This window comes from Littorina saxatilis, linkage group LG12 (assembly GCF_037325665.1).
Source record: "Littorina saxatilis isolate snail1 linkage group LG12, US_GU_Lsax_2.0, whole genome shotgun sequence".
Lineage (NCBI taxonomy): Eukaryota > Metazoa > Mollusca > Gastropoda > Littorinimorpha > Littorinidae > Littorina > Littorina saxatilis.
Genome location: NC_090256.1, coordinates 29,684,422 through 29,709,740, shown reverse-complemented (window position 1 = coordinate 29,709,740; position 25,319 = coordinate 29,684,422). Strand labels below are relative to the sequence as shown.

General features: G+C 40.6%; 1 protein-coding gene across 1 annotated transcript in view; it reads left to right on the top strand.

The window, feature by feature from the left end:
- LOC138981713 (uncharacterized) overlaps nucleotides 1-18,310 on the top strand; it is a 48,250-nt gene extending 29,940 nt beyond the window's left edge. Inside the window, exons 2-4 of the mRNA XM_070354736.1 lie at nucleotides 3,403-5,203; nucleotides 6,919-15,617; nucleotides 15,681-18,310. Of these exons, the coding sequence (XP_070210837.1) occupies nucleotides 3,403-5,203; nucleotides 6,919-7,112 (1,995 nt within the window). The 3' untranslated portion in view covers nucleotides 7,113-15,617; nucleotides 15,681-18,310. The remainder of the gene's footprint in view (nucleotides 1-3,402; nucleotides 5,204-6,918; nucleotides 15,618-15,680) is intronic.
- The last annotated feature ends 7,009 nt before the right edge of the window (nucleotides 18,311-25,319 follow it).

Here is a 25,319-nt window from a genome sequence, read left to right as displayed (position 1 = left end):
ACAAGAAACAATTAACAAGTGGCTCTATCCCATCTCCCCCCCTTTCCCTGTCGCGATATAACCTTCGTGGTTGAAAACGACGTTAAACACCAAATAAAGAAAGAAAGAACTGGCGACATGCAGAACATTCGTCTGCTACGAGAACCACGTTTTGCGGGACACACTTCCGGGCTATCTTTTTTTAAACTTTCAAAACTTCGAGTTGTACTGATCTTGTCTTGATGAAAAAAGAATTCTTTTAAGATTTAAGAATGTTTGTGTAACAGGCTGTCAATTTATTATTTAGATTTTAAAAGTTAGGTCTAGCGCTAAATCGCGTCGTCCGATTGTCGGCTGGCCACGCAAAAAAAAATTTCTTTGAAAATTGCTCGCTCTTTACGTAGGGCACCTAGGATATTCTCAAGCTGTGAGTGTTTAAACGAAAGGGTGTTTGTACTGTGTGTAAAAGCCTGACAGTGTCTGTGATGGTTTACAGGAGGCTGGCTGTGCCTTTAAGTCTTCTCATGAAAAAAGCTGTTCTAACCTTATGGAAGACACTTGCAAAAGCATTTAACAGCATTAAATGACACAGTTCGTTTGAATGGCTTTTTAGCTTGCAAAAACCACACACCAGATTCTGTTTATTTTACCCATTGGCCATCGTGAACCCGTGTCGCACACTTTCCTTTTTTGAGTCACTTGAGAAAAAGTGACTATGTAATCGGTCAGTGTTAGTCTGTCCGGCCGGCCGGCCGTCCGGCCGGCTGTCCGTAGACACCACCTTAACGTTGGACTTTTCTCGGAAACTATCAAAGCGATCGGGCTCATATTTTGTTTAGTCGTGACCTCCAATGACCTCTACACTTTAACGATGGTTTCGTTGACCTTTGACCTTTTTCAAGGTCACAGGTCAGCGTCAAAGGAAAAATTAGACATTTTATATCTTTGACAAAGTTCATCGGATGTGATTGAAACTTTGTAGGATTATTCTTTACATCAAAGTATTTACATCTGTAGCCTTTTACGAACGTTATCAGAAAAACAAGGGAGATAACTAGCCTTTTCTGTTCGGCAACACACAACTTAACGTTGGGCTTTTCTCGGAAACTATAAAAGTGACCGGGCTCAAATTTTATGTGAACGTGACTCATTGTGTTGTGAATAGCAATTTCTTCCTGTCCATCTGATGCCTCATATAATATTCAGAACTGCGAAAGTGACTCGATCGAGCGTTTGCTCTTCTTGTTTCACAAATGCTTGGTCAGTTTGTGATTTGAATGCAACTCGCTGTATCTGCAATAGCACAATATTGTGTACCTCTGAATCTAAACTGTAACAAACGACTGCGAGTCACGCGGACTTATCGGCCGCGGTAGACGTCAAAGAAAGAAGCGACATGCAGAAAGTTTGTCTGCTTGAGAAACACGACCTTGCGTGACCTGCACCGGGCTCCCTTTTTTAAAACTTTCAAAACTTCGAGTTGTACTGATTTTGTCTTTATCTTGTCTTTATGATTTAAGAATGTTTGTTTTACAAGCTGTCAATTTATTATTTAGATTTTTAAAGTTAGTTCTAGCGCCAAAACGAGGAGTCCGATTGTGGTATCAAACAGCCCGTTCTGACTGCACAAAATAAATTCGTTGAAAATGTCTCACTCTCGATGAAAATTATCCAGGATGTTCCCATTCAGTGAGCGTTCAAATGGAAGTATGTTTGTACTGTATGCAGAGGCTCGGGGAGTTCAGTAATCAGAAACAGAATGTTTACGGGAGTCTGTGTGTGCCTTTAACATTTATAGTAGTCAACATTCCAACTCTTTCTTAATTAACAAAAAGGAATTGTGTGACTCACTGTTTTCTTCTTTTTCTTACAACAGTGTAGAATGAGCCAGGCGCCCTTGGAATTGAAGTTGAACATCCCAGCAGATTAGCAAATGATTAGTTTGGTATTGTACAGGGATGGGTGGGTGGGTGGGTTCTTTGGTTTTTGACTGTTGAGACTGATTCATGGTATTGAAACCGTCCTGGAGTGTTCCTTTGGAGTGTCTGGCTCTCTTGTGAGAATCAGAATTATTTTCAGGCATGGGAATTGTCCGCCGAACGGCGAATTTTTTGTTTTGTTCCGCCGAAAAAGCAAAAGTGTCCGCCGAAAAAATAAAGGGGGGAGGCACACAAAAAAAGCACCGGTTACTTTTGCCTTTGCGCAAAAGTCCACGAAAACTGTCCGTACTTTGTTCATGCACTGCTACCGCCCGCCTCAGTTACTTGAACTTTTATGTTTGAAAGTAAACCAGATTGCACAGATTGTGTTACAAGTTACATTTTCCTGTTTGTCTCAACAGATCAATTTTTTTAACAAATTTAAACCATGTATATATTTTTTTTCTTTAAAAAAGCAAAAATTGGTACTAAAAACTCTGATTCTAAAAACAGAATTTAATGGCAAACTTGGAGCTCAGATGACACCAGATTGCACCATCTGGGTTCTTTGGAGAAATTCCCCCCCCCCCCCCCCCCCCCCCCCCCCCCCCCCCCCCCCCCCCTCCTCGGACCCCCCTTGTCGTGTTTTTCCTTTCTTCACTCTTAGTCGCAAAGGAGACACAACGAGTTGTGTAGGTTCTGTAGATTTATTAACAGCTGGAACAACGGTGACAATATCTCTCAGCACAGTGTAAGAAAGAACAAGTGCAAGACTGGTAAAGAACAACAATACGTGTGCGCAGCCCTACTTGTATAGTTAATGGACATACTAGAATATTCGGGAAACATCGACACTAATCTGGTTAGATCTACACAGTTCCGTCTGTCCGATGAGCGTCTACGCTTACGTCATGAGTGACTGCGCACTTAATCAAAGTAAGTTCCATAATGTTATGGAACTTACTTCGATTAAGTGGTATCTAGCGATCTCCACAACACCACTAGTAACTTGACCCTTCGCGTCTACAGTTATAAATTTTCAGCCTTTTTTAAAATGTTCAATTTCCATGCCTGTATTTTCTGTCTTCTATCTGTCGTTCTGTCTTTCTTACTTTCTGTCATTCTTTGTTTCTTTTCTCCAGGTGGGGCTGAAGTGAACTTACCTTGTCATCTTCTTCTTCTTGTAAAGTAAAGCTGTGGTGCGATATGTTTGGGGCGAGGGCAGTGTTGTTGAGCTTTCTTTTCAGGTTAATACACTCCTTTACTGCACTTTATTTTACCTCATAAATATTTAGTTTTCCTTAAATATCTAAGTATTTGCACTTATACACAGAAACATGGACAAGCAGTATTTTGTTTGGAAGTTCTAAATTTATGACTGTGTGCTTTTTATTTGGTTTACCTTGTCTGCATCACCCATACTTTTGTGATTTCACTGTTTGAATGCTTATTCTTTGTACTGTGTCTCCTCTTCAGATTGTTTTCACCTGTGAATGTGTTTCAGGTCCTGCCGAAAAAGATGTGCAGTGAGGCCCGGTCTCCTGGTGACAGTGGCAGCAAAGAGAAAACGGCTGAAGGTTGTGCAGACAACCAAGGCAAACCATGGGGCCAGACACAGGCTCAACAACCAGGCAACCAAGCTGCCACCTCCTCTGAATCAACCCTAGAGGTCTGGTCCAGTGACTCAGACTCTGACTGTTTGCCAGACCTGGAAGACTTCCTTCCAGATCTGGACACCCAGCCCCCTAGGGTGATGACTCAGATAGGCTTTAATCCCTTCCACTCTTCCTCCCCCTCCTCCAGGAAGCCATCCTCTGTCAGTGTCAGGAAGCACAAAAGGGAGAGACACTTTACAGACTCCTTCAGTTCCACCTCCAAGCACCCAAAGACAGAAGGGGGTGGAGACTCACAGAGCAGCAGTGCTGCCTCCTCACCCCACAGAGAGCAGGTGGCTGATTGTGCCAAGTCGTCAACACAGACGGAGGAGAGGAGGACAGAGCAGGTGGCTGATTGTGCCAAGTCGTCAACACAGACGGAGGAGAGGAGGACAGAGCAGATGAAGAGGAGGCGGGATAGGATTAGTCAGGAGATGCAGGCAGGCTCCTCTCCTGTAGAGCAGAAAGAGTACAGCGTGTTTGCGTTTCCTGTTGAAAGTTCTTCCAAACCTGCGTTTGGGAGGAGGATCTCTGTGGCAACAGAAACAGACAAACGACGCACCAAAAACAGGTTTAGCGGGGTAAAGTTCTTGCAGGATGTGACAACTATTCCAGCAGCAGTAGATAGGCTTTGTACAGATTTTGCAAGACTGCAGTCATCTTGTCTCGATGATTTGTCAGACGATCTCACTGACAATAATAGTTTTTTTAACTTCATAGACGTGCTAGAAGATTTCACATACAGGAGAAAACCTCCGTCTAGCTTGATACAAAAGGTTGTGAACAATGGCTTCTTTGCGCAAGTGGAGGAGAAAGTGTGTACATGTAGTTATGTGGTAGTTTTGAAGTTATGGCAAATGTACCCAGATCTGATTAGCATTGATGTGCCCTCAGTGCTAGTCGCCGGTGATGTGATGAAGAAACACCTTCTGAGTACAAACTCCTCACTGGGCCGAGGGAGCCGTACATCATCAGCTGCCAGATCTAGGGACACTTCTGAAGGGGGGCTGCCCAGTTTCCACCAAGCCAAGCTCTTTTTTCAGCTCTATATCAAGGGCTTGCAGCTGAACCTGAGCGAGTGCAAACTGGCTGATCAGAAAAGCGTCAGCAAATCACTGACCTTCACGTGCCTGTCATCTGATGGCTCGCAGACTCTTGTCAGGCAGGTGATGCACTGGCTGGACTTCTGCCTGGTAGTGAGGCAGCCCCAACACATGGGCGAGGCCAAGATGTGGATCTGTCAGCTGCAGGCTCTGCTCAGCGTCACCGTCCTGGTCAGCAGAGACCGACAGGAGGCCGCAAAGAAGCTGGCTTCCGAGCTGAAAAGGACCTACAAGTACTTGACCGACGGGTCGGTCAAGAAAGAGCTGATTCAGAGCGTGAGCAGCCCCCTGCTGTTGTTCTATTTTCTGAGGTTGGTGATGGAGGACCAGTGTGAAAGCACTATTGTCAGCTCCCAGTTCCCATCGTCATTCAGAGAAGTGATCCACAACTACTACATGGCATTGCCCCCTCAGGACCACATGACGCCCCCACCCTCACCATCTGACGATGAGAATGCTGCGGCTCCTATGTATTCTCCTCAGAGTTGCGAGGAACTGGCAATGCTCATCTACTTCATCTCAAAAAGCTTCATTGCTTGCAGACAGAGTAAGTCACTTCTTATCTTCCTGATAACTAATTAAGGAGTGGACACTTTTCAAAGAAAAAGGATTGAACTTTTCGTTTAAGTTTTTGTCTGGGCTTTTCAAAGTTTGCATACATGGCCTTTCATGATCCTTGCTTGTTTAGACGGTGGGTTATAAAGGCCCACTCCGCCTGGTCAAAACGGTTAACCCATACCGTCTCAGTTCTGGACAGGCTTTAACATGGGAAAAGACCATCCCTCCACTTGGTCAAATATTAAAAATAAACAGCCTAGGTACTGTCTGTGCACAGTAGGCTTTTCTTTTAGAATTAATTTAACTGGTGCCTTTTTCATACAAATTTAAACTCACCACAGCAAGCAGTCAAGGTGTTGATCTTTGGTATGTGACCAAGTGGAGGGATGGTCTTATCCCATGTTGGAACCTGACCAGATCTGAGACAGTGAGGCAGTTGTTTTCACAAGGCGGAGTGGGCCTTTAGCCTCCCATTAAATTTCAGGGTCATTTCTTATAGCCGAAAAAAGGCCAGTGGAAACTTGAATTAAGAAAACACACACATACGTATGAACAGACAGACAGACAGACAGACAGACAGACAGACACACACACACACACACACACACACACACACACACACACACACACACACACACACACACACACACACACACACACACACACACACACACACACACACACACACACACACACACACACACACACACACACACACACACACACACACACACACACACACACACACACACACACACACACACACACACACACACACACACACACACACACACACACACACACACACACACACACACACACACACACACACACACACACACACACACACACACACACACACACACACACACACACACACACACACACACACACACACACACACACACACACACACACACACACACACACACACACACACACACACACACACACACACACACACACACACACACACACACACACACACACACACACACACACACACACACACACACACACACACACACACACACACACACACACACACACACACACACACACACACACACACACACACACACACACACACACACATACACACATATATACATGTACGAACACACACACATGCACACGCACACAAACTTAGACTGCAAACAATAGTCAATCAAGTGTTTGTTCATATTGTTATATTTTTACCGCTGACAATCATTATGTACAGTGTTCATTGGCTTTTTTTCTCAAATAAACCAAACTGTTGGCTTTCTGAAACATCACACCAACACTGGTTATTCCTTATTCTTATGAGTTGGCTTTTGATTTTGCTACCAGAGGCTTGGGAAACTTCATGTGAATAAATATGCTGGAAAAGAGAGGGAGCTCTCAGCAAACTTGGCTCTAAAAGTATCCTGGCATCATACTTTTTGTGAAATTGAAGATATGTTCCATTGGTAAAGTGCCTGATCTGACAGTTAACAGAACAATCATAATGATGATTGATGATGATGATGATGATGATGATGATGATGATGAAAGCTTGTCAAATACGATGCACCATTTGATTAGTTATAATTATTGTGCGTAAATTGACTGGTTTACACAACTTTCATCATAATAATGATGATAATACAAATGAAAGCTTGTAATGCAGAATTGTTGTGGCTGTCTGTACACTAATTCTTTGTTACCTTTATTGTCACACAGGACGTCTGAGTGGCGACCTGAGGCCCCAGATTCTCAAAGGCTCAAACCTCCCAGCATTGACACCAGAGGAGAGGAGAGAATTCAGCATTAGTGTTCAAGAGTTTGGTGCTCACTTGAGGACTCTTTCAGCAGAGCAGACTCCAGCAACCCTGACCTACATAAATCTACTGGACTGCCTGTGTTCCTGCAATTGAGAGCTTGTCAAAGATGAATTGGTCTATTGGTGGTGTTTCAGCTTTACTGTCTTGTTTCATCACAGCAGTGCCATAACAGCAGTATTTTTAGTATTGCACACACTTCAGTATTTTGAACAGGAAGTGCAGAAGGACATATCAATTGTTATGATGTGGCACCACATATTGTCCAATGATCAGTCTTGTATTTCTAATCTTAACTTGAAAACAGACATGAGATATTAAAAATGAATATGTAAATATATACTATTTTTAGTAGATTTGATGCCTTAGCTGTGGGTGTTTTGTGGGTGCTCCTTTTGTGTGTGTCAAAATTAGCACAAAAAAGTAGGTACATTTGATTTATAAATCACAGGTCTGCTCAATATTAGTGATTTCACCAAAAGTGAAGGTTAAGAGATTTCTGTGAAAAAATGTTAACTGCATCAGAGGATCTGATGTTTCTTCTGATCTCTTTTACTAGATTCAGTTACGAATAGCTGTACGTTATTTATCACCATCTTGGCATGTTTACTACTGTCAAACTTTAAAATAGTTGTACAGATTCTGTGAAGGTACACTTGAGGTTTCATTTTTGTGCCTTTATTCACTTTTATTTGTTTTGCTGTTGTTGTTTTTTGTTAGCTATGAAGTGTCAAGACAAAGAATCAAAATAGCTTTTACATTTCTTGGATTTTTTCTTCCAATAGATGATGATGATTATCCTTAACATGGTGCGATTTGCTGTAGAACACTTTTTTGTATACAGCATGAAATGTACAGGGACATGAAGAAGAACGCAAGTGTGATCATCATTGTTCATACAGGCCCAGTGACTTTGCAGTTCCACCCCCACTTCCAGCAGTAAAAGCATACAAATGGCTTCATCTGGATAATAATAATAATGCAAACTTTTATAGCGCTGTTCTAGAAAAATGTCTACTCTTAGCGCTTTACAATACATACATCGACCAAGCATACTATACACGCACAGGCAAAGAAACCGACCAAACATAACCAGCAAACTATACATGCACAGGCAAAGAAAACGACCAAACATACAATACACGCACAGGCAAAGATAACGACCAAACATAAACAAACATACTATGACCAAACATAACCAACATACTATACGCGCGCAGGCAAAGAGAACAATCAGCACATGTAATGGATAGTGGGTAATGGAGATTTGTCCCTGCAAACTTGCTTAGTATTTCAAAATGAATGTGGTGTTTGTCAATTTAATTCCTCTAAGAACCCTCATAACTGTTAATAAGTATCTTGCATCGGTCCCGGATAGCCATGTAGGGAAGATAAAAAAAACAATCCACCAACCAACCATCTGTTTGAATAATAAGATGTTCTGCGTTTTGATTTCTTTAAACCCTCTTGACTGCTAACTAGTATTAACATTTAAATCGATAGGGACATATCTGTTTGGAGAGACACTTGAATGGGATAATTTCTTTGCTTGGTAATTTTTTTATGGGAAAAGTTTATCGGAGATGAGTTTCATTTATTTATTTATTTTTTTTAATATTTTTCTTTCAAAATTGATGTCTAAAGGGGGTTGAATTGGCCAGAGATAACTGATTGTGCGGTTTGTTACTTTCATGGGATTTTCCTCACTGGTAATGACACATAATATATGGCATATGCCTTGTAACAACATGATCACACAAAAGGAAAATTTTGATATGTCAGAAGTGCCTCAAAGGCCTCAGATGTCCGACAGTGCTCCGTTCACTTTAAGATTCTGGGCACTAAAGAACAGCAAGAAAGAAGCGTCTTGAAATTACTTTATTATTAATTGATTTTCATACTTACCTTGTGTATTTGAGAAAGTCATGGTATTTGTTCTAATTCAGGTAGTGCGAGACTGACTTTTTTTTAGGCTCTTAACATGTTCTTCTGGCCCTCCTTGAAAAGGTTTACAGGGCATTGTGTTCGGCATCTGTCTTTTGTATCTTTGCAGTTACTTTCCCATTTGATCTCGGGATAATAATCACACTCAAGCTGCTGTTATTGAGCTTTTGCTGTTGAAGATGTTTCATCTTTCATTGTTTCTGCATCGATGCAGTGTTATTCCACAGTGTTTTATAAGTGTTCATTGTGTTCACTGATATGCCTGCTTGTAAGGATCAAAAAAAGAAAAGATACATGTATGTGGCATACACCAGCTGGTTGTAAATGACATGTGAAGCTTCTTATTTTCACAACAGAAGAAGACTTTTATATAGTAAGACGACATCTGTTACAATGATGTTCAAAACAGATGTTGCTGCTGACATTAGTGGTAAATGCTGAAGATAAAGACTTTTCTGCTGCTGATAAACATTCTACATATGGGCAACTCCCAAAAGGTGCCCAAGAGGACAATGAATTTTCATTTTGGGTTTCTGTATTTTTGTTATGTTAAATGATTGAACTGTTCAAACTTGTCATTTAAAAGACTGCAGGTTGTTGACATAATGAGAAATTAGTGTTTGATGTGTTGCTTGTAAAACTGTTTCTCGTGATGCACAACATTTTCAGTGCTAGAATTGAGTTCATTTGAATTAAAAACCAAGATTAAAAAACATTTTTTTATATAAACATTTGATGGACTCTTTGCATTCATAGCCAAATAAAGTGATCACAGATCATTTTTCTTTGAAAATTCTCATCATGTATGTGTCACGTCACAAGAAACAGTTTTTCATTTATGCAACAATGCGTTCCACAAAAAATAACAAACTTTTTCCTGATCACACAAAAAACCCAGTTTTAATCATGAAATCATTGTGTCCATTGCCTGCCATCCTACCCCCTGTTACGAGGAGTAGTTCTGAAGCAACATTCTGGGTTGCCTGATTTTGATTACTTTGGGCAAAGAAGAAAAGGGACATTTTCTGAGTGTGACATGAACAGTCACAAGAAACTGTACATTTTGAAGTGTTAATTTCATAACTTTAATATATACATGGGTGAAACTTTTCCGCCTCAGGGCGGAAATCCGCCAAATGAAATTGGTCAAATAAGGAATTCCTTGTTTTGAAAATCTTTTAAAAAAAAAAAAAATTCGCCGGCGATCCGATCCGTATTTTCTCTAACACAGTGACCGGACATCGCTGAGTCTTTGTTTCACTGAGCACGCGAATTATCGGACTACAGCTTGGCATTTGTTACCATTGTTTAATGTGCATATTTGTGTGTTTTAGATACCAGGAGAGGCCTACTTTTACCCTTAAAAAGCCTGATTTTTTGTTTTCTTCAGGAAGCCCTCCCCTAGCAGGGCGTTGCCCCTGCACCCCACCAAGGCCTGGGCGGCCCCTGGACCCCGGCCTCATTTTCCTTATTTTCAATTCTGATCAGTTTCACCCATGCATATATTTTTTCAACAAAAGACTGTTCCATGACATAGAAGCAACTTCAAATAAAAAGAAAACAATTATTTTATTATTAAATGTAAGCTTTTCTGATCATACCCCCAAAAAGTGGGGAAAAACAGCAAAAAGTGGGGGTAAATTTATGTTTGAAATTCAATAAAAAATAGTAATACATTAGTATTTGCTACAAACTTTTGATATCATTGCATTCAAACGTTTCAGATTACAATGAAAACAGCTTTATTGGTATTTTCTCACAAATAAACTACGTGTGGATATTTTAAAAATGTCATCTGACTTGCCCATACAGTGGAGTCCGGGTACAACGAATCTCAAGGGAGATACATTTTAGTTCGTTATATCAGTAATTCGCTGTAGAGTTTTCAACCCAAAATGGCCTCAAGACAAGTTTTCCCACTCACCTTCAAATGATCGTCCCATCGATCTTTCCTTGGAGAGTACAATCTCTGCATGTTTTCAACAGCTTCATAATATAATCCATAGAGAGGCATAGTTCAAATGTTCACTTTACTGTAATTTTAGAAGTAAAATTTAAAAAGTCGTGTAAAAGCGTGTACCGTATTTTCTGGGTCATAAGGCGCGACTTTTTTCCTCCTCAAAGAAAAAAATCAAAGAGACCGCCTGAGTACCAGTCAAACAACTTGTGATAATGCATGTTTCAGCTACTAGGTACTACCCTGGCCATGTTTCCTCTCAAGACATCAAAGAGACCGCCCCATAGGTTAAACTCGGTCACTGACCCCGGTGCAGGAAGTGTTTCCTCTCTCAGATATGACAGGGGAACCACCTCTCATAGCTAAAACTGGGTCATTGACCCCTGGGAAGAAGGTCAGTGTCAAGGCATCACAATGGACCTGCCTTTGATCTCGCTGCACACACAGAGCACACATATTTCCACTCTGTATTCTTCCTTTGATGTGCGGCTTATTTTCATTCTTCGACCCAGGTTTGTTATAGCTGGACTCCACTGTATATACTAGCCTGTCACTCTTTTCAACTTCTTCTTGGCGTTCGCAGAGGTTACACGATCAGTCCAGCACTGGTGATAAATGTTGTCGTTTTCTCCAACTCCTGTCAACTGCCATATAGTTTGGTCTGCAAGGGAGTTGGTGACGGCCACACTTCTTTTTTCTTTCTGGTTGTGGTGGTGCCAGTCACTCTCCTCCCGCGTCCCCTGGCGTGACAAGACGGACGGGAGGGACCTCCAGTAGTTGGGGCTGGGTCCCTTTGAGGCATGGGACCCGACGCTGCTCCACCCTGGGGGGTCCTCAATGGGCGAGCGCCATTTCCATCTGTGCTGGTTGATTGTGTCATCATTTGCGTAAGCGCGTGTACCCGTGGTTTGTTAGAATGCGCCGTGCGGCCCGGGTCCTCCGTCTTCAGCATTCGGGGTTTTCTGTCGGGGTTACCTCACCCTTAGCTCATGGCCCGTACGTCCTACCCTGAGAGCACAGGGGGGAGGATTTGCCGGGATCCCACCCGGAGCTAGGGTTTTAATGCGCCATTAATCACATTAGATGAGTCCCGTCAATGGACGATGGAGCATTTCAAAGGGGGTAGCAGTGCCACCTGCTACCCCACTCCGCCCTGGTAGGAAACACCGCCAGTTTGGTCCGCGGCCGCAAGCGGCTGATCTCCATATCTGAAGACCGTTCCCCTATCCGCCACCCGGGGACGCGCTGGGTTGGGGGTGGTCGCCCCACTGAAAATCCCACACTGGGTTAAGAAAAATCAGCCTGTCCCAGACTCTTTTCAACAATTATTATGAGTAGATTGGTAGTTAGGTGGGTAAATAGATAGATAGATGCATCTTTCTAAAAGGATAAACAAACATGTACAAAGTTTCTTCTTGTCGTTCGCTGTTAGATGGTCAGTCCGGACTGCAGGGCGAAACGTGCTGTCCTCTCTGGGGCCGTATAGCTTCTTTTGTAGCGCTGTCTCCTCTGGCCAGATGGTGTCCCTCAGAGCGTACAAAGTTTATAAGTGCTGGTGTTTTCAACAATAAAACTGTCTACCTAATCTCTTTGCTGCACTTGTGGGGTCAGGACATCAAAGGTAGCTCTTTATGTCTACAAATAACAGTGAAGGAGAAAAGGCAAATAGCATTCACAATCACTCTGAAGCATCTAAAAAAACAAAAGAGAAGCTATAGGCCCATTGCAGAAACTCAAGTTATCAACAGCATTTCTACTCGGCGCGCGCGGTATGAGAATCACGGGTCGTAACTCTCTGGAATTGGTCATCCGCCGCCATGTTGGATGCCTTGCACGATCTCTGACAGTGCTTGAGCGTTGGGTGGCGACTCGACAAAAGTGAAAATGACACGTTGTGTGGCATAGGGGGTAAAAATCAAGGGTCTGCCAAACCCGGCAAATGCAGTAGGCAGCCCAGAGATCCCTAAGTACCTCTCCCAATTGTAGTACTTTTCGGCAATATTTACAGTTTCAAATTGCTGGGATAGCTTCTTTGTGGTTTTAGAGAGGTGTTCTGGGGAAACTGAAAGGTAGCCTCGTCAGGGGACAACTATTCAAACCCATATCCTCATTATTTTGATTCTCAATTGAGAATAATCATTTATAGATGACTATTATTCATTTCCCTTTTTAGGATGTACTTGCACGTACTGGTGGTTTATTACCCAAATGTCCTCACAGTGACTGAGGCTTATATAAGGCTCGGTGATTCGTGTATTTGTTTGTTCAGCCCATTTCTTTCTTGTGTTTATTCACAAGAAGAAAAACAATAAAGATAATCATTTATGTATGATTTATGGTGGGATTTTTCCTCCATGGTGTGTACTAGGATGTATTGTACTAAATGTACTGTGGTCGTATATTAACGGGTTATATTCCCCGTATGTGTACTATGCGTACAGGTTCATTGGAGGGAGGGTGTAATAGTTGTTTGTTTGGTTTAGCAACGAGACAATTCATCCCTTTTTGGAAGATGAGGGTGGTCCGCCCGAGGGCAGACCGGGTTGTAGGTTCGGGACAATAGATTGACTATTGTCGTTTAGGCAGCTTAGGGATTCTGTTTCGGTTCGCTGAGTGGTCGTGTGGCCGTTTTCGCTGTTGGTTACGGCACTCGCGCCTTTCCCTGTCTGCATACACAGTGAAATACACAAAAAGAACAAGAGTGCAATGAAGAAAACTAACAAAGACGGCATCCAATATGGCGGCGCGAAGAGAGTATGAGCGGAGTTGTGCCCTTTAGGGCTAAAGCTAGCCGATCCATTTGATAACGTCACGCCGAGTAAGAAGAATGAATTGGACCTATATATACAGTTATTGACAACAGTTCATGTTGTTCCTTTCCTGATAATTCGATGTGTTTGAGACAGAGAAAGATGATTATTTCTTCACTTTTCAGGTCAGAAATTTCATGGAGCTGAATGAGATATCTACAAATAGTCAAGTGTTTGCATAATTCAGGGTTTGTATTTAGAGACTGACTCTCCTCACTCTGTAGATACAAATGACATCCATTATGAGAACATATGTATAATTATTATATATACATTTGACTCCCAAATTTTGCCTCTCCCTCCTGCTCCTCCCTTTAATTAAGCTTCTTTCTTTTTTTTAAGTATGCAAGTTGCATGATCAACAGAATATGTGTGAGAAAAAGCTAATGTATGTACATGTACAACCAAAACAACTAAACAATGAAATCATGATGCAACTAACATCTTGCAGCAACTTACTATATCCAGATTTTCCCACAACTTTTAATTATACCGAACAGAAAAGTAAGGGCCAACTTTTATGAATAACTGTGAGAAATTAAAGTGGCTGGCAATTACATGTAGAAACAAAATTGTGATATTGACTTCTGCTTTAAGCCCTTGTCAGTCAAGATCAGCTGCTTTAAACATAAAAGTGCCAAAAATAAAAGCATGCTCAGCATTATATGAATAATATTGTGTATGTAATCATTTTCATGGTATATGCTCTTGCTGACTTACTGAACACAGCATTTTAAGAGCATCGTACATTTTTATCAGTGCCATGATCAGTTATTTCTCAATGTTTTCAATATACATGTTCATCATGGTCATTGGGCAATGCTTGACTCGCTCACATAACCTCATTGTACAGGAGCCAGCAATATGCAGTGAAGATTTTCCCCTCCTTAATTTGATTAGTGTTAGCATTATGATGGGTGTGGTTAGTCATTGTGACGTAAAGGGAGGGATTGGTTTTGGCAGTGTAATTAGACAGTCAAAGCATCTGAATTTTTGTGAGAGCTTGGCAACATATAGGGAGAGCCTGCATAGACTGAAGAGAAACAAAAATGTTGCATCAGTCTGCATTTTATGCCACACTCCATAGTATGTAGGGCATTTGTAGAGTGATAGATACTACGTACAGAACATCATGGGGTTCACACAACAATGAAAAGGGAGAGAGACATTCATTTTTCTAAAGGAGGGAAGTTTCTTGAACATAAGACAACAGTGAGGGCAATTTTTGAATAACTGGCAAAAATAGAACGTGTCAATTGCATTCTTAAAAAAAACAAAAATTCAAAAAAGGCTGATTATAATACATGTATATCAGTTAAATGGATTGTGCACTTTTCTGGGAGCACAACTGAATTGTCAGGTATTATGCAGATAGTCAATCATGTAAAATATTGTCATTTCTACACCTGTGCAAGACGAATGCCCTTTTGCCCTGCATTCTTTTATTACCATTTTCCATGTTTTCTGAAAAGGAATTGACAGGTGTGTGTGGATGTTGTAATGGCCCATGTGGCAGTGTATGCGCTCAGTGTTCATTCATGACAGGCAAGTTGTTTGTCAGCTCCCGTTTAAAATAAAGTTGCATAATATTTCATGTCATATTTTGAATGGTGTACATGAGAAGTTGATTTCTTTAAACTATGTATGATTGATTGTAACCATTTCTGTATGTGCCAAAAATAATGATGTTTTTATGCTCAAACCTCAGTTTTGCATAATAGCAATGATGTATTCTATTTTTTAATACTTTTCATATGAAATCAAGAGAATGCACAAAAAAGTGTGTGTGTGTGTAATTTTGTTATAAATCATTTGATTTAGAGCATATCTCTTTCCCCCCGCGGGTTAGGGGGAAGAAATTACCCGATGCTCCCCAGCATGTCGTAAGAGGCGACTACCCCCCGCGGGTTAGGGGGAAGAAATTACCCGATGCTCCCCAGCATGTCGTAAGAGGCGACTAACGGATTCTGTTTCTCCTTTTACCCTTGTTAAATATTTCTTGTATAGAATATAGTCACTTTTTGTAAACATTTTAGTCAAGCAGTATGTAAGAAATGTTAAGTCCTTTGTACTGGAAACTTGCATTCTCCCAGTAAGGTAATATATTGTACTAAGTTGCAAGCCCCTGGAGCAAATTTTTGATTAGTGCTTTTGTGAACAAGAAACAATTGACAAGTGGCTCTATCCCATCTTCCCCCTTTCCCCGTCGCGATATAACCCTTCGTGGTTGAAAACGACGTTAAACACCAAATAAAGAAAGAAAGAAAGAGCATATCTCAAAAGATTGACCAAGAAGGAATGCAGTGAACATGCTGATAAAGAAGCTGGCTTTCTCACATCAGATTACAAAATGTCAGTGTCTTTGTTTGGGTTTTTTAGATGAAAAAGCAGAATAGAAAATGTACATGTACCTTAAACTTAAAGTTCAGTCCAGCAGATTATTTTGTAAATTTTCTTGGCTTCTGTCACAATCTTATTTTGTGTACTTTGTTTTAATTTTATTTTTTTAGTTGACTTAACATTTAGTCTGGCAAGATTTTGTGTTTTGCTTTTCTGAAGAAAGATTGGACTGTATTCAAATTCTTTTCACATTCTCAAACAGTAATGCTCAAGGAATAAGGCATATGTTGTAGTATCAGGTGTGTGTGTGTGTGTATATGTGTTCTCACACGTGAGTGTGGGGGAAGTGTGTGTAAGTATGCATTTGGAGGGGGGGGGGGGGGGAGGGGGGCGAGCTTGAGGCACAGTGATATGAAAATGAAATGAAACATCTATGTAATGGAGAAACGTACTTTCTGATGTATTGTTTTCTTAGTGATAACGCCGCTTAACTCGAACTCGCTTAACTCGATTTTCCGGATACGTCGAAGTGAACCATTGGTCCCGGCCAGCAGCCTTCTTGTTATCACTAAAATTCCTTCACTTACCTCAACTTTGGATAGCTCGATTTTCTGCTTAACTCGATCTCATGCCCAGGTCCCACCTTATTTTCATCACATCGGTTAGCTCGATCTCCCACTTTTTTATCTCCATATGACGTCAAACGAGAAGTGACGCACAAATGTAAACGTCATAAGATTATGTCGCAAACAAAACATGGAAAATGTGACCCTCCACCACGAAATGAGTCGCACGTCACCTCGCATGGTTCTGCGCTAGGGTTAAGGGTCACCTTAGTCACAGGCTTATAACTCAAAGAGTTTTCACTCTTTTTTTTAAAACGGTTTTCACCACTGGATTGAGCATAAAAAACTCTTGAGGAAAATGTAAAAATATGAAAATCATGCAAAGGTGACATGCGACTCATTCCGTGGTGGAGGGTCACAAATAGTTCTCAGAGGGAGAGATGGATGGATTGTTTAATTGTATAACCAGTGAATTGGTTTTTACAATGGTAAAACAAAAGAAAATGTACAAAAGCAGTATTTCACGTAATCAAATCAAAAGTATATACATGATATTACACTGACTTGATCGTTGATCGTTACAATTTTTGACAGATGCCTGCTAATAAAGTCAGCATACAAGCACATACAAACACACACACACACACACACACACACACACACACACACACACACACACAAACCGTCACACACACACACACACAAACCGTCACACACACAAACACACACACATGCCGCACGTAAATACGTACATATAAATATATACACCATAGCAAGCAGATTTGCACACATCATCAAAAAAGCCCCAAGAGCCTGCTGAGAGCTGTCCTGTAGATAAGACTACGCTGCTTACCTCGATTTTTCGGATACGTCGAAGTGAACCATTGGTCCCGGCCACCAGCCTTCTTTATATCACTAAAAATCCTTCACTTACCTCGACGTCGGATAGCTCGAAGTCTTCCTTTGAAAAATCGAGCTATCCGACGTGTTGGATAACACGAACTTCGCATACCTCGAACTCTTTGGGGGGGCCCCGACGAGATCGAGTTTAGCGGCGTTGTCTGTATGTGGAATAATATATGTTGTACAAATATTTTTCTGTCAGCAGAGACTACGCCATGAATGATTAAATATAATTATGTTTGATTTAGATGTTGCTGCTGATTTGATGTTTATCATCACTATTAGGTCAAATAATGCAGTCAAAATGCCTGATTCTGATTGAAAAAAAGGTATTTTGGAGTCTTCAGTCCTAAGACTGCAATAAATAATTGAGGCAAAAAATATGATTAATTTATTTGTGTGGTGCGGTGCAGAGTTTTTCCAGTGATGTAGATGCTAGCGTTATCAAAACATACACAGAACAGTGTATAGATGATTGTGTTTACTTGTTTATATTTTTTGTATTCTGGGTTCCTTAAAAGCCCATGTTGGCAGTATTTATTTGTATGTGACCCTTGTTTTTGGTTTCCTGCTGTTTGCCACAATCCAGTTCAAGAAAATATATATAATTGTAAGTTATATCAATTGATTAGGAATGAAGATCATGCTAATTGTGTGACTGTGACTGTGGGGTTCTCTGTGTGTGTGTCTGTTCAAAGTGGTACCATTTTTCTGACATTTCATTTCTTAATGTCTGATGCTGATTTTGTATTAAATGATTGCATATCATTTTCATTACAATTGTGCGTGTTTTTCTTTGTGTCTTTGTTGTCTCCTTTAAACAAACAAGTACTTAACAAAGGCTATGCTCAGTTTAACAGCTTTTGCTGTCCGTCCATCTTGTGGTTATACACACAGGGACTTTTAGGCATGCACTCTCTCTCAAAAACAAGGTCGGCAGGTTGAAAGATATTTAAACAAATTATTCTCTCTCTCTCTCTCTCTCTCTCTCTCTCTCTCTCTCTCTCTCTCTCTCTCTCTCTCATATGCAAACAGAAACACAGCACAAACATTCATGTGCATTATTGTTTCCCATTTACTTTTGTTATAAACACATTATCCTTCAACAACTCCTGTCTCACGATGACCGGTGGACTGACTTGATGATTGATACTGCTTCACACACACTGTCTACTTATCCCTTCTCTACACTGACACATGTTTAGAGCTCATTTGAGACACTCTGGTACTGGAATGTTCACCTTTATTTCAAAAACTGCGTTTTTTTCTCCACATACCTCTCAAAAACGATTCAACACAATCAGACCAATATGATTTTGCGAGTGAAATAATTTATGTGGCAGGAGGCTAATTATTTCTTCATAATGACTACTAAAAATCAACAGTTACACACCTCGGCAAGGCCTCACAGCCAGCTTTATTACTTTTTTTCCCATAGCAAATTCCTTTCCAACGCATATTTCACACATGCAAACGACGGGTTTCCTCTGAATTTCCCGTGTCTACCCATTTGTGCATATAAGGCCTGATAGAGGGAAGGGCTGTGAAATGTAGTACATGCAGTCTTTTAAAATTAATTAATATGCCTTCATGGAGAAAACAATTACTTCATTCGGAAAAAGACAATGGTCCGCTGACCAAAAAGTTATTTATCAACAACTTTTAAAGTCATCTAGCAAAATCGTGAACTGACTGGTTTTTTTAATATGCCGCTGTGTTTGACGTATTAAAAAAACAGTCAGTTCACTCGATCTCTTTAAATCCCCCCCAAGGTCGACCGACCTCTTAAACCTTAGACGAGTCTCTCGAATCGTCATCCACTTTTTTCATGGCTATCCAGAGACTGCAGTGGCAAATGAATGCACTCAACGGTATAACTGCATTGCGGCATCTTCTGGATCTGGATCTGGATAACCCGCCTGGGTTGGTGGTTGGCGGGTGCGCCACAGAAGCCGACGACGACTATCAACGTGACGTTTTATTTACTCGAGTGATACCTCTGTATTTTGTGAAGAGGATTAGAATCAACTATAAACTTGCTTTTTTTACACCTTTGAAACAAATGTGGGGGATGGGCGTTTACGAGGTACTAACTATTATACCCTATACACAGTTTTTGACCCAAACTAGGGGGTGGGCGTTTGCTCGATACTGGGCGTTTTCAAGGTAGTTTACGGTATATATACAGGTATGTCTCAGTTGAAATAGTGAAAACTGTCCTTTGATAACCGGAAAAACTGTCAAAAGCAATCTTCTTCTTCTTTCAGTGGGCTCAGACTCCTAAATTCACTCATGTGTTTTAGCACGAGTGGATTTGTACGTGTATGACCAATTTTACCCCGCTATTCAGGCAGCATACGCCAATTTCGGGGGAGGCATGCTGGGTATTTTCGTGTTTCTATAACCCACCGAACTCTGACATGGATTACAGGATCTTTTCCGTGTGCACTTGATCTTGTGCTTGCGTGTACACACGAAGGGGGTTAAGTCACTAGCAGGTCTGCACATAGGTTGACCTGGGAGATCGAAAAAATCTCCACTCTTAGCCCACCAGGCGGCAGCGACCGGGATTCGAACTCACGACCTCCCGATTAGGAGCCCGACGTCTCACCACCACTGACGCCACTGCGCCCGTCTGAAGCAATCAAAACTGGTACAACTGACCCGTTTATGAATTTTTCTTCTTCTCAGTATGTATTTTTAAAATTTTAAAAAAATGTCTGGTTCATGTAAACACTGATTCAATAGAGTTTTGGCACGCACCAGATACACTAAAGGAGAAAAACAAACTACCACCATCAACAACAATAAAGAAATGCATGTTCATATTCCCATTGCTAAAATCAATCAAAAAAGAGTGGATCATACATACTAGTGTGTTTCTGAAAGCAATGTCACTGTGTTTCGTGTTTCGATTGATCAAGCCCATGGCCAGCTACAAAACGAACACAATGTCAACCTTGGAAAGCAACATAAAAAGCTGGACTGTGCACTGTTTCAACAGCATGGATAAAACTTCTATCAGGAAATCCTGATTTGAACACTTATTTCCTAATAAATTTCCTCAATTTTCTAAACTTCAAGAAGGGCAAATGGGTGAGAAACTGAACATAATGTGGAACATCTAAATCCCAAATCAAATTGTCTTGATTTTTTTGATTTTTTTTAGATTTTCAAGTTTTATCCCTGCAACAGTTTTGTTGCCTAATCTATTTTAAGCCTCTCGATTCCCATGGCGGGTGGTTAAGGGATGGAGGGGGTTAGGGGTGTCATAGGTTCTACAACCTTGCTTTTATCCAACTGTACTCAACACAAAGGTATGTCTATTGCACCCCTGAAGATGGAACTTTGGTCAATTTTAACTGCCATCATAAATTCGCAAGCATTCATTGCAAAGTGTGCACAGTGGTGTTCTGGGTGGGTGTTTTTTTTTACACCTCTCAGAACAATTTAACAAACAAACAAAACGGGCTTCATATTTGTTGGCACAGTTGTACCACTCGTAAATGACAATGCCCATAGAGCCTACTTGAAGACACAAACAATATTTATGCACACTGGCTCGAATTAGTCAGTTTTGTTTGTTTGTTTGTTTGCTTAACGCCCAGCCGACCACGCCGAAGGCCATATCAGGGCGGTGCTGCTTTGCCATCATAGTAACGTGCGCCACACACAAGACAGAAGTCGCTGAGCACACGGGCTTCATGTCTCACCCAGTCACGATTATTCTGACACCGGACCAACCAGTCCTAGCACTAACCCCATAATGCCAGACGCCAGGCGGAGCAGCCACTAGATTGCCAATTTTAAAGTCTTATGTATGACCCGGTGTCACGATTTCATCTTTCGCCTGTGTACATATTTCCCCCTCGACATATACTCAAGACTGAAATGCTGTTTCCTGGTAAAATTAAGAAGTGAAATTATTTATGGACGAAAAGCATGTCAGTTTCTTGCATGTGAAGAAAATTGGTGGTAAATTTTTTTTAGATTTCACCCCCAAAATCGAATTCTTCGAAAACTGTACCGAGTGGTTACGTCCCTTGAATAAGAAGGGAAACATTTTAGGATGAATCAAATTTCTAAGTTAAATAAAAAAAATTGGTTGGATAAATTTTGCCCCATGAATGTAAGGTACACAAGGTCGCTAATCAGCACTATCGAAGGGTGTATTTTTGTTCAGTGTAGAGTTTATACTAGATCAACGAGGCCTAGAAGCGAAATATCAAAACGGCGAAAGATGAAAACGTCACACCGGCCGGGGTTCAGTCGAACCCACGACCTCCCGATCACTGACGGGGCGGACGGCCTTACCACAAGGCCAACCGTGCCGTTTGGCAAGAAGAAACTGTTCGTCTTTGTTCCCTATGATTAGATTTCATGTAGTTTGGGTTTTCCACAACAAAACAAAAGTAATAGAGTCAGCATCACAAAAGTATCAGTCGAAGTACGGTAGATACTTTTATTAGTACTCTAATCTACTATATAATACTGGTAGGATTTTCGGTGGTTTTTCGATTCCTGTCACCAAACCGCGCGGATTTGTGCCTTCTCCTTCGGTTGCTATGCCAACGTGACCCAGGAAATCGATTCCGCTAGGTCCCGACTTCCAATTTTGTCCACGAACAAAGTTTGAAGAGGTTTGTCTCGCAAATTTGAGCAGAAACAGTGAACTTTGACCTGAACTTTGACATCGCGGCGAAAGAGATCTGTGATTGGTTCTTCTTCAACTTTCGGTTCGACTAAACACGCGACCGCACCTCAGACGAACCTAGCTGTGTGTTTTATTTCTCTACCCCAGACGAACCTAAAATAATAAGAAGATAGATAGATCTGTTTATCTGTTAATGGAACTCCAAAATATTCCATAGATTTGTTTACTAAATAGTTCGAAACATTATCACCTGATAAGTCGCCGTATAACCTTATAGGTTCCAGCGACTAAATATTTTCCCCCGGTTCAACCATAGACATGTACGTCATCATGATCTCCCCTTAATTTGACCGTTATTTTGGCTGTCTTAGTGAAATGGTAAGATATATCTCTATGTTTTTTACATGTAAGTGTTCGGAAAAAATACAGTTATAGCAGCTATGTACAAAAATAAGCAGCATATGCTCTTTTCGCCAAAGTAAAGTCCTTTTTTCTTCTGGTTTCTTATATGTGTCACAGCACACCGCAAGCTTTTAGGCGAATAGCAAGTGAGTGGTATATATATATCATCAATTTTATAGTAGATAACGGTGTAAAATACTTAACCATGTTCATGTCCGTTATACGTTTTCAATATTCCATATGTGTCATTTAATTGTGTGTTGCTTGATGCCATGTATGTATGTGTGTGTGTGTGTACATGACTTTAAATAAGCATGGATGGATGTGTGCACTCGATTGTGTGTGTGAACCATGTATATATTTTCTGTTGTCAATGTTGTCAATTAGATATGTTATACTATGCGTTTGAATCATTAAGTATTTTAGACGTCATACTTTTTTTCGTATCTTCACGATGGCTTTTTACCCGTTTAAATTTTAATGCTTCCAACTTTCAAAGCGCTGCACGGCTGGGAAGAGATGCGCACTTTTATCACTGTTGTTCATGTAGACGTAATCATGGATTCATGCAAACGTCATACCTGCTGTATTTTATTTTGTTTGTTTGTATAGTCGCGTGCGGTCGCGCAGTCTTTTTGGTCAGTTCCGATTACCTCCCATTGATGCGAAAACCTATATGACTGTTTTTTGTTATTTTTCTCTCTGTTAATTCACCAGTGGCTATGTAACATGTGTTATACCTTATAGGTTCCAGCGACTAAATATTTTTCCCCGGTGCAACCATAGACATGTACGTCATCATGATCTCCCCTTAATTTGACCGTTATTTTGGCTGTCTTAGTGAAATGGTAAGATATATCTCTATGTTTTTTACATGTAAGTGTTCGGAAAAAATACAGTTATAGCAGTTATGTACAAAAATAAGCAGCATATGCTCTTTTCGCCAAAGTAAAGTCCTTTTTTCTTCTGGTTTCTTATATGTGTCACAGCACACCGCAAGCTTTTAGGCGAATAGCAAGTGAGTGGTATATATATATCATCAATTTTATAGTAGGTAACGGTGTAAATTACTTGCCATGTTCATGTCCATTATACGTTTTCCATATTCCATATGTGTCATTTAATTGTGTGTTGCTTGATGCCATGTATGTATGTATGTGTGTGTGTGTGTACATGACTTTAAATAAGCATGGATGGATGTGTGCACTCGATTGTGTGTGTGAACCATGTATATATTTTCTGTTGTCAATGTTGTCAATTAGATATGTTATACTATGCGTTTGAATCATTAAGTATTTTAGACGTCATACTTTTTTTCGTATCTTCACGATGGCTTTTTACCCGTTTAAATTTTAATGCTTCCAACTTTCAAAGCGCTGCACGGCTGGGAAGAGATGCGCACTTTTATCACTGTTGTTCATGTAGACGTAATCATGGATTCATGCAAACGTCATACCTGCTGTATTTTATTTTGTTTGTTTGTATAGTCGCGTGCGGTCGCGCAGTCTTTTTGGTCAGTTCCGATTACCTCCCATTGATGCGAAAACCTATATGACTGTTTTTTGTTATTTTTCTCTCTGTTAATTCACCAGTGGCTATGTAACATGTGTTATACCTTATAGGTTCCAGCGACTGAATATTTTCCCCCGGTCCAACCATAGACATGTACGTCATCATGATCTCCCCTTAATTTGACCGTTATTTTGGCTGTCTTAGTGAAATGGTAAGATATATCTCTATGTTTTTTACATGTAAGTGTTCGGAAAAAATACAGTTATAGCAGTTATGTACAAAAATAAGCAGCATATGCTCTTTTCGCCAAAGTAAAGTCCTTTTTTCTTCTGGTTTCTTATATGTGTCACAGCACACCGCAAGCTTTTAGGCGAATAGCAAGTGAGTGGTATATATATATCATCAATTTTATAGTAGGTAACGGTGTAAATTACTTGCCATGTTCATGTCCATTATACGTTTTCCATATTCCATATGTGTCATTTAATTGTGTGTTGCTTGATGCCATGTATGTATGTATGTGTGTGTGTGTGTACATGACTTTAAATAAGCATGGATGGATGTGTGCACTCGATTGTGTGTGTGAACCATGTATATATTTTCTGTTGTCAATTACATATGTTATACTATGCGTTTGAATCATTAAGTATTTTAGACGTCATACTTTTTTTCGTATCTTCACGATGGCTTTTTACCCGTTTAAATTTTAATGCTTCCAACTTTCAAAGCGCTGCACGGCTGGGAAGAGATGCGCACTTTTATCACTGTTGTTCATGTAGACGTAATCATGGATTCATGCAAACGTCATACCTGCTGTATTTTATTTTGTTTGTTTGTATAGTCGCGTGCGGTCGCGCAGTCTTTTTGGTCAGTTCCGATTACCTCCCATTGATGCGAAAACCTATATGACTGTTTTTTGTTATTTTTCTCTCTGTTAATTCACCAGTGGCTATGTAACATGTGTTACAGAATTGCACCGGTGTAAGGGTTAACATTTTATTTTTCACCAAGAGAATATAATTCATTATATGCGGGATAATGTGCGGGGGGGGGGGGGAGGGGTGCAAACAACATTTTCACAAGCACATAACCAACAAAATGACATCGCATGCGCAGCACACAAAGTGCGTAGCACGGGTACCACTAGTCAAGTTTATTACGCCCAAGATTCAAGCCGAGTTCCAGTAAATATCAGAATAAAGACGGAAATTGATC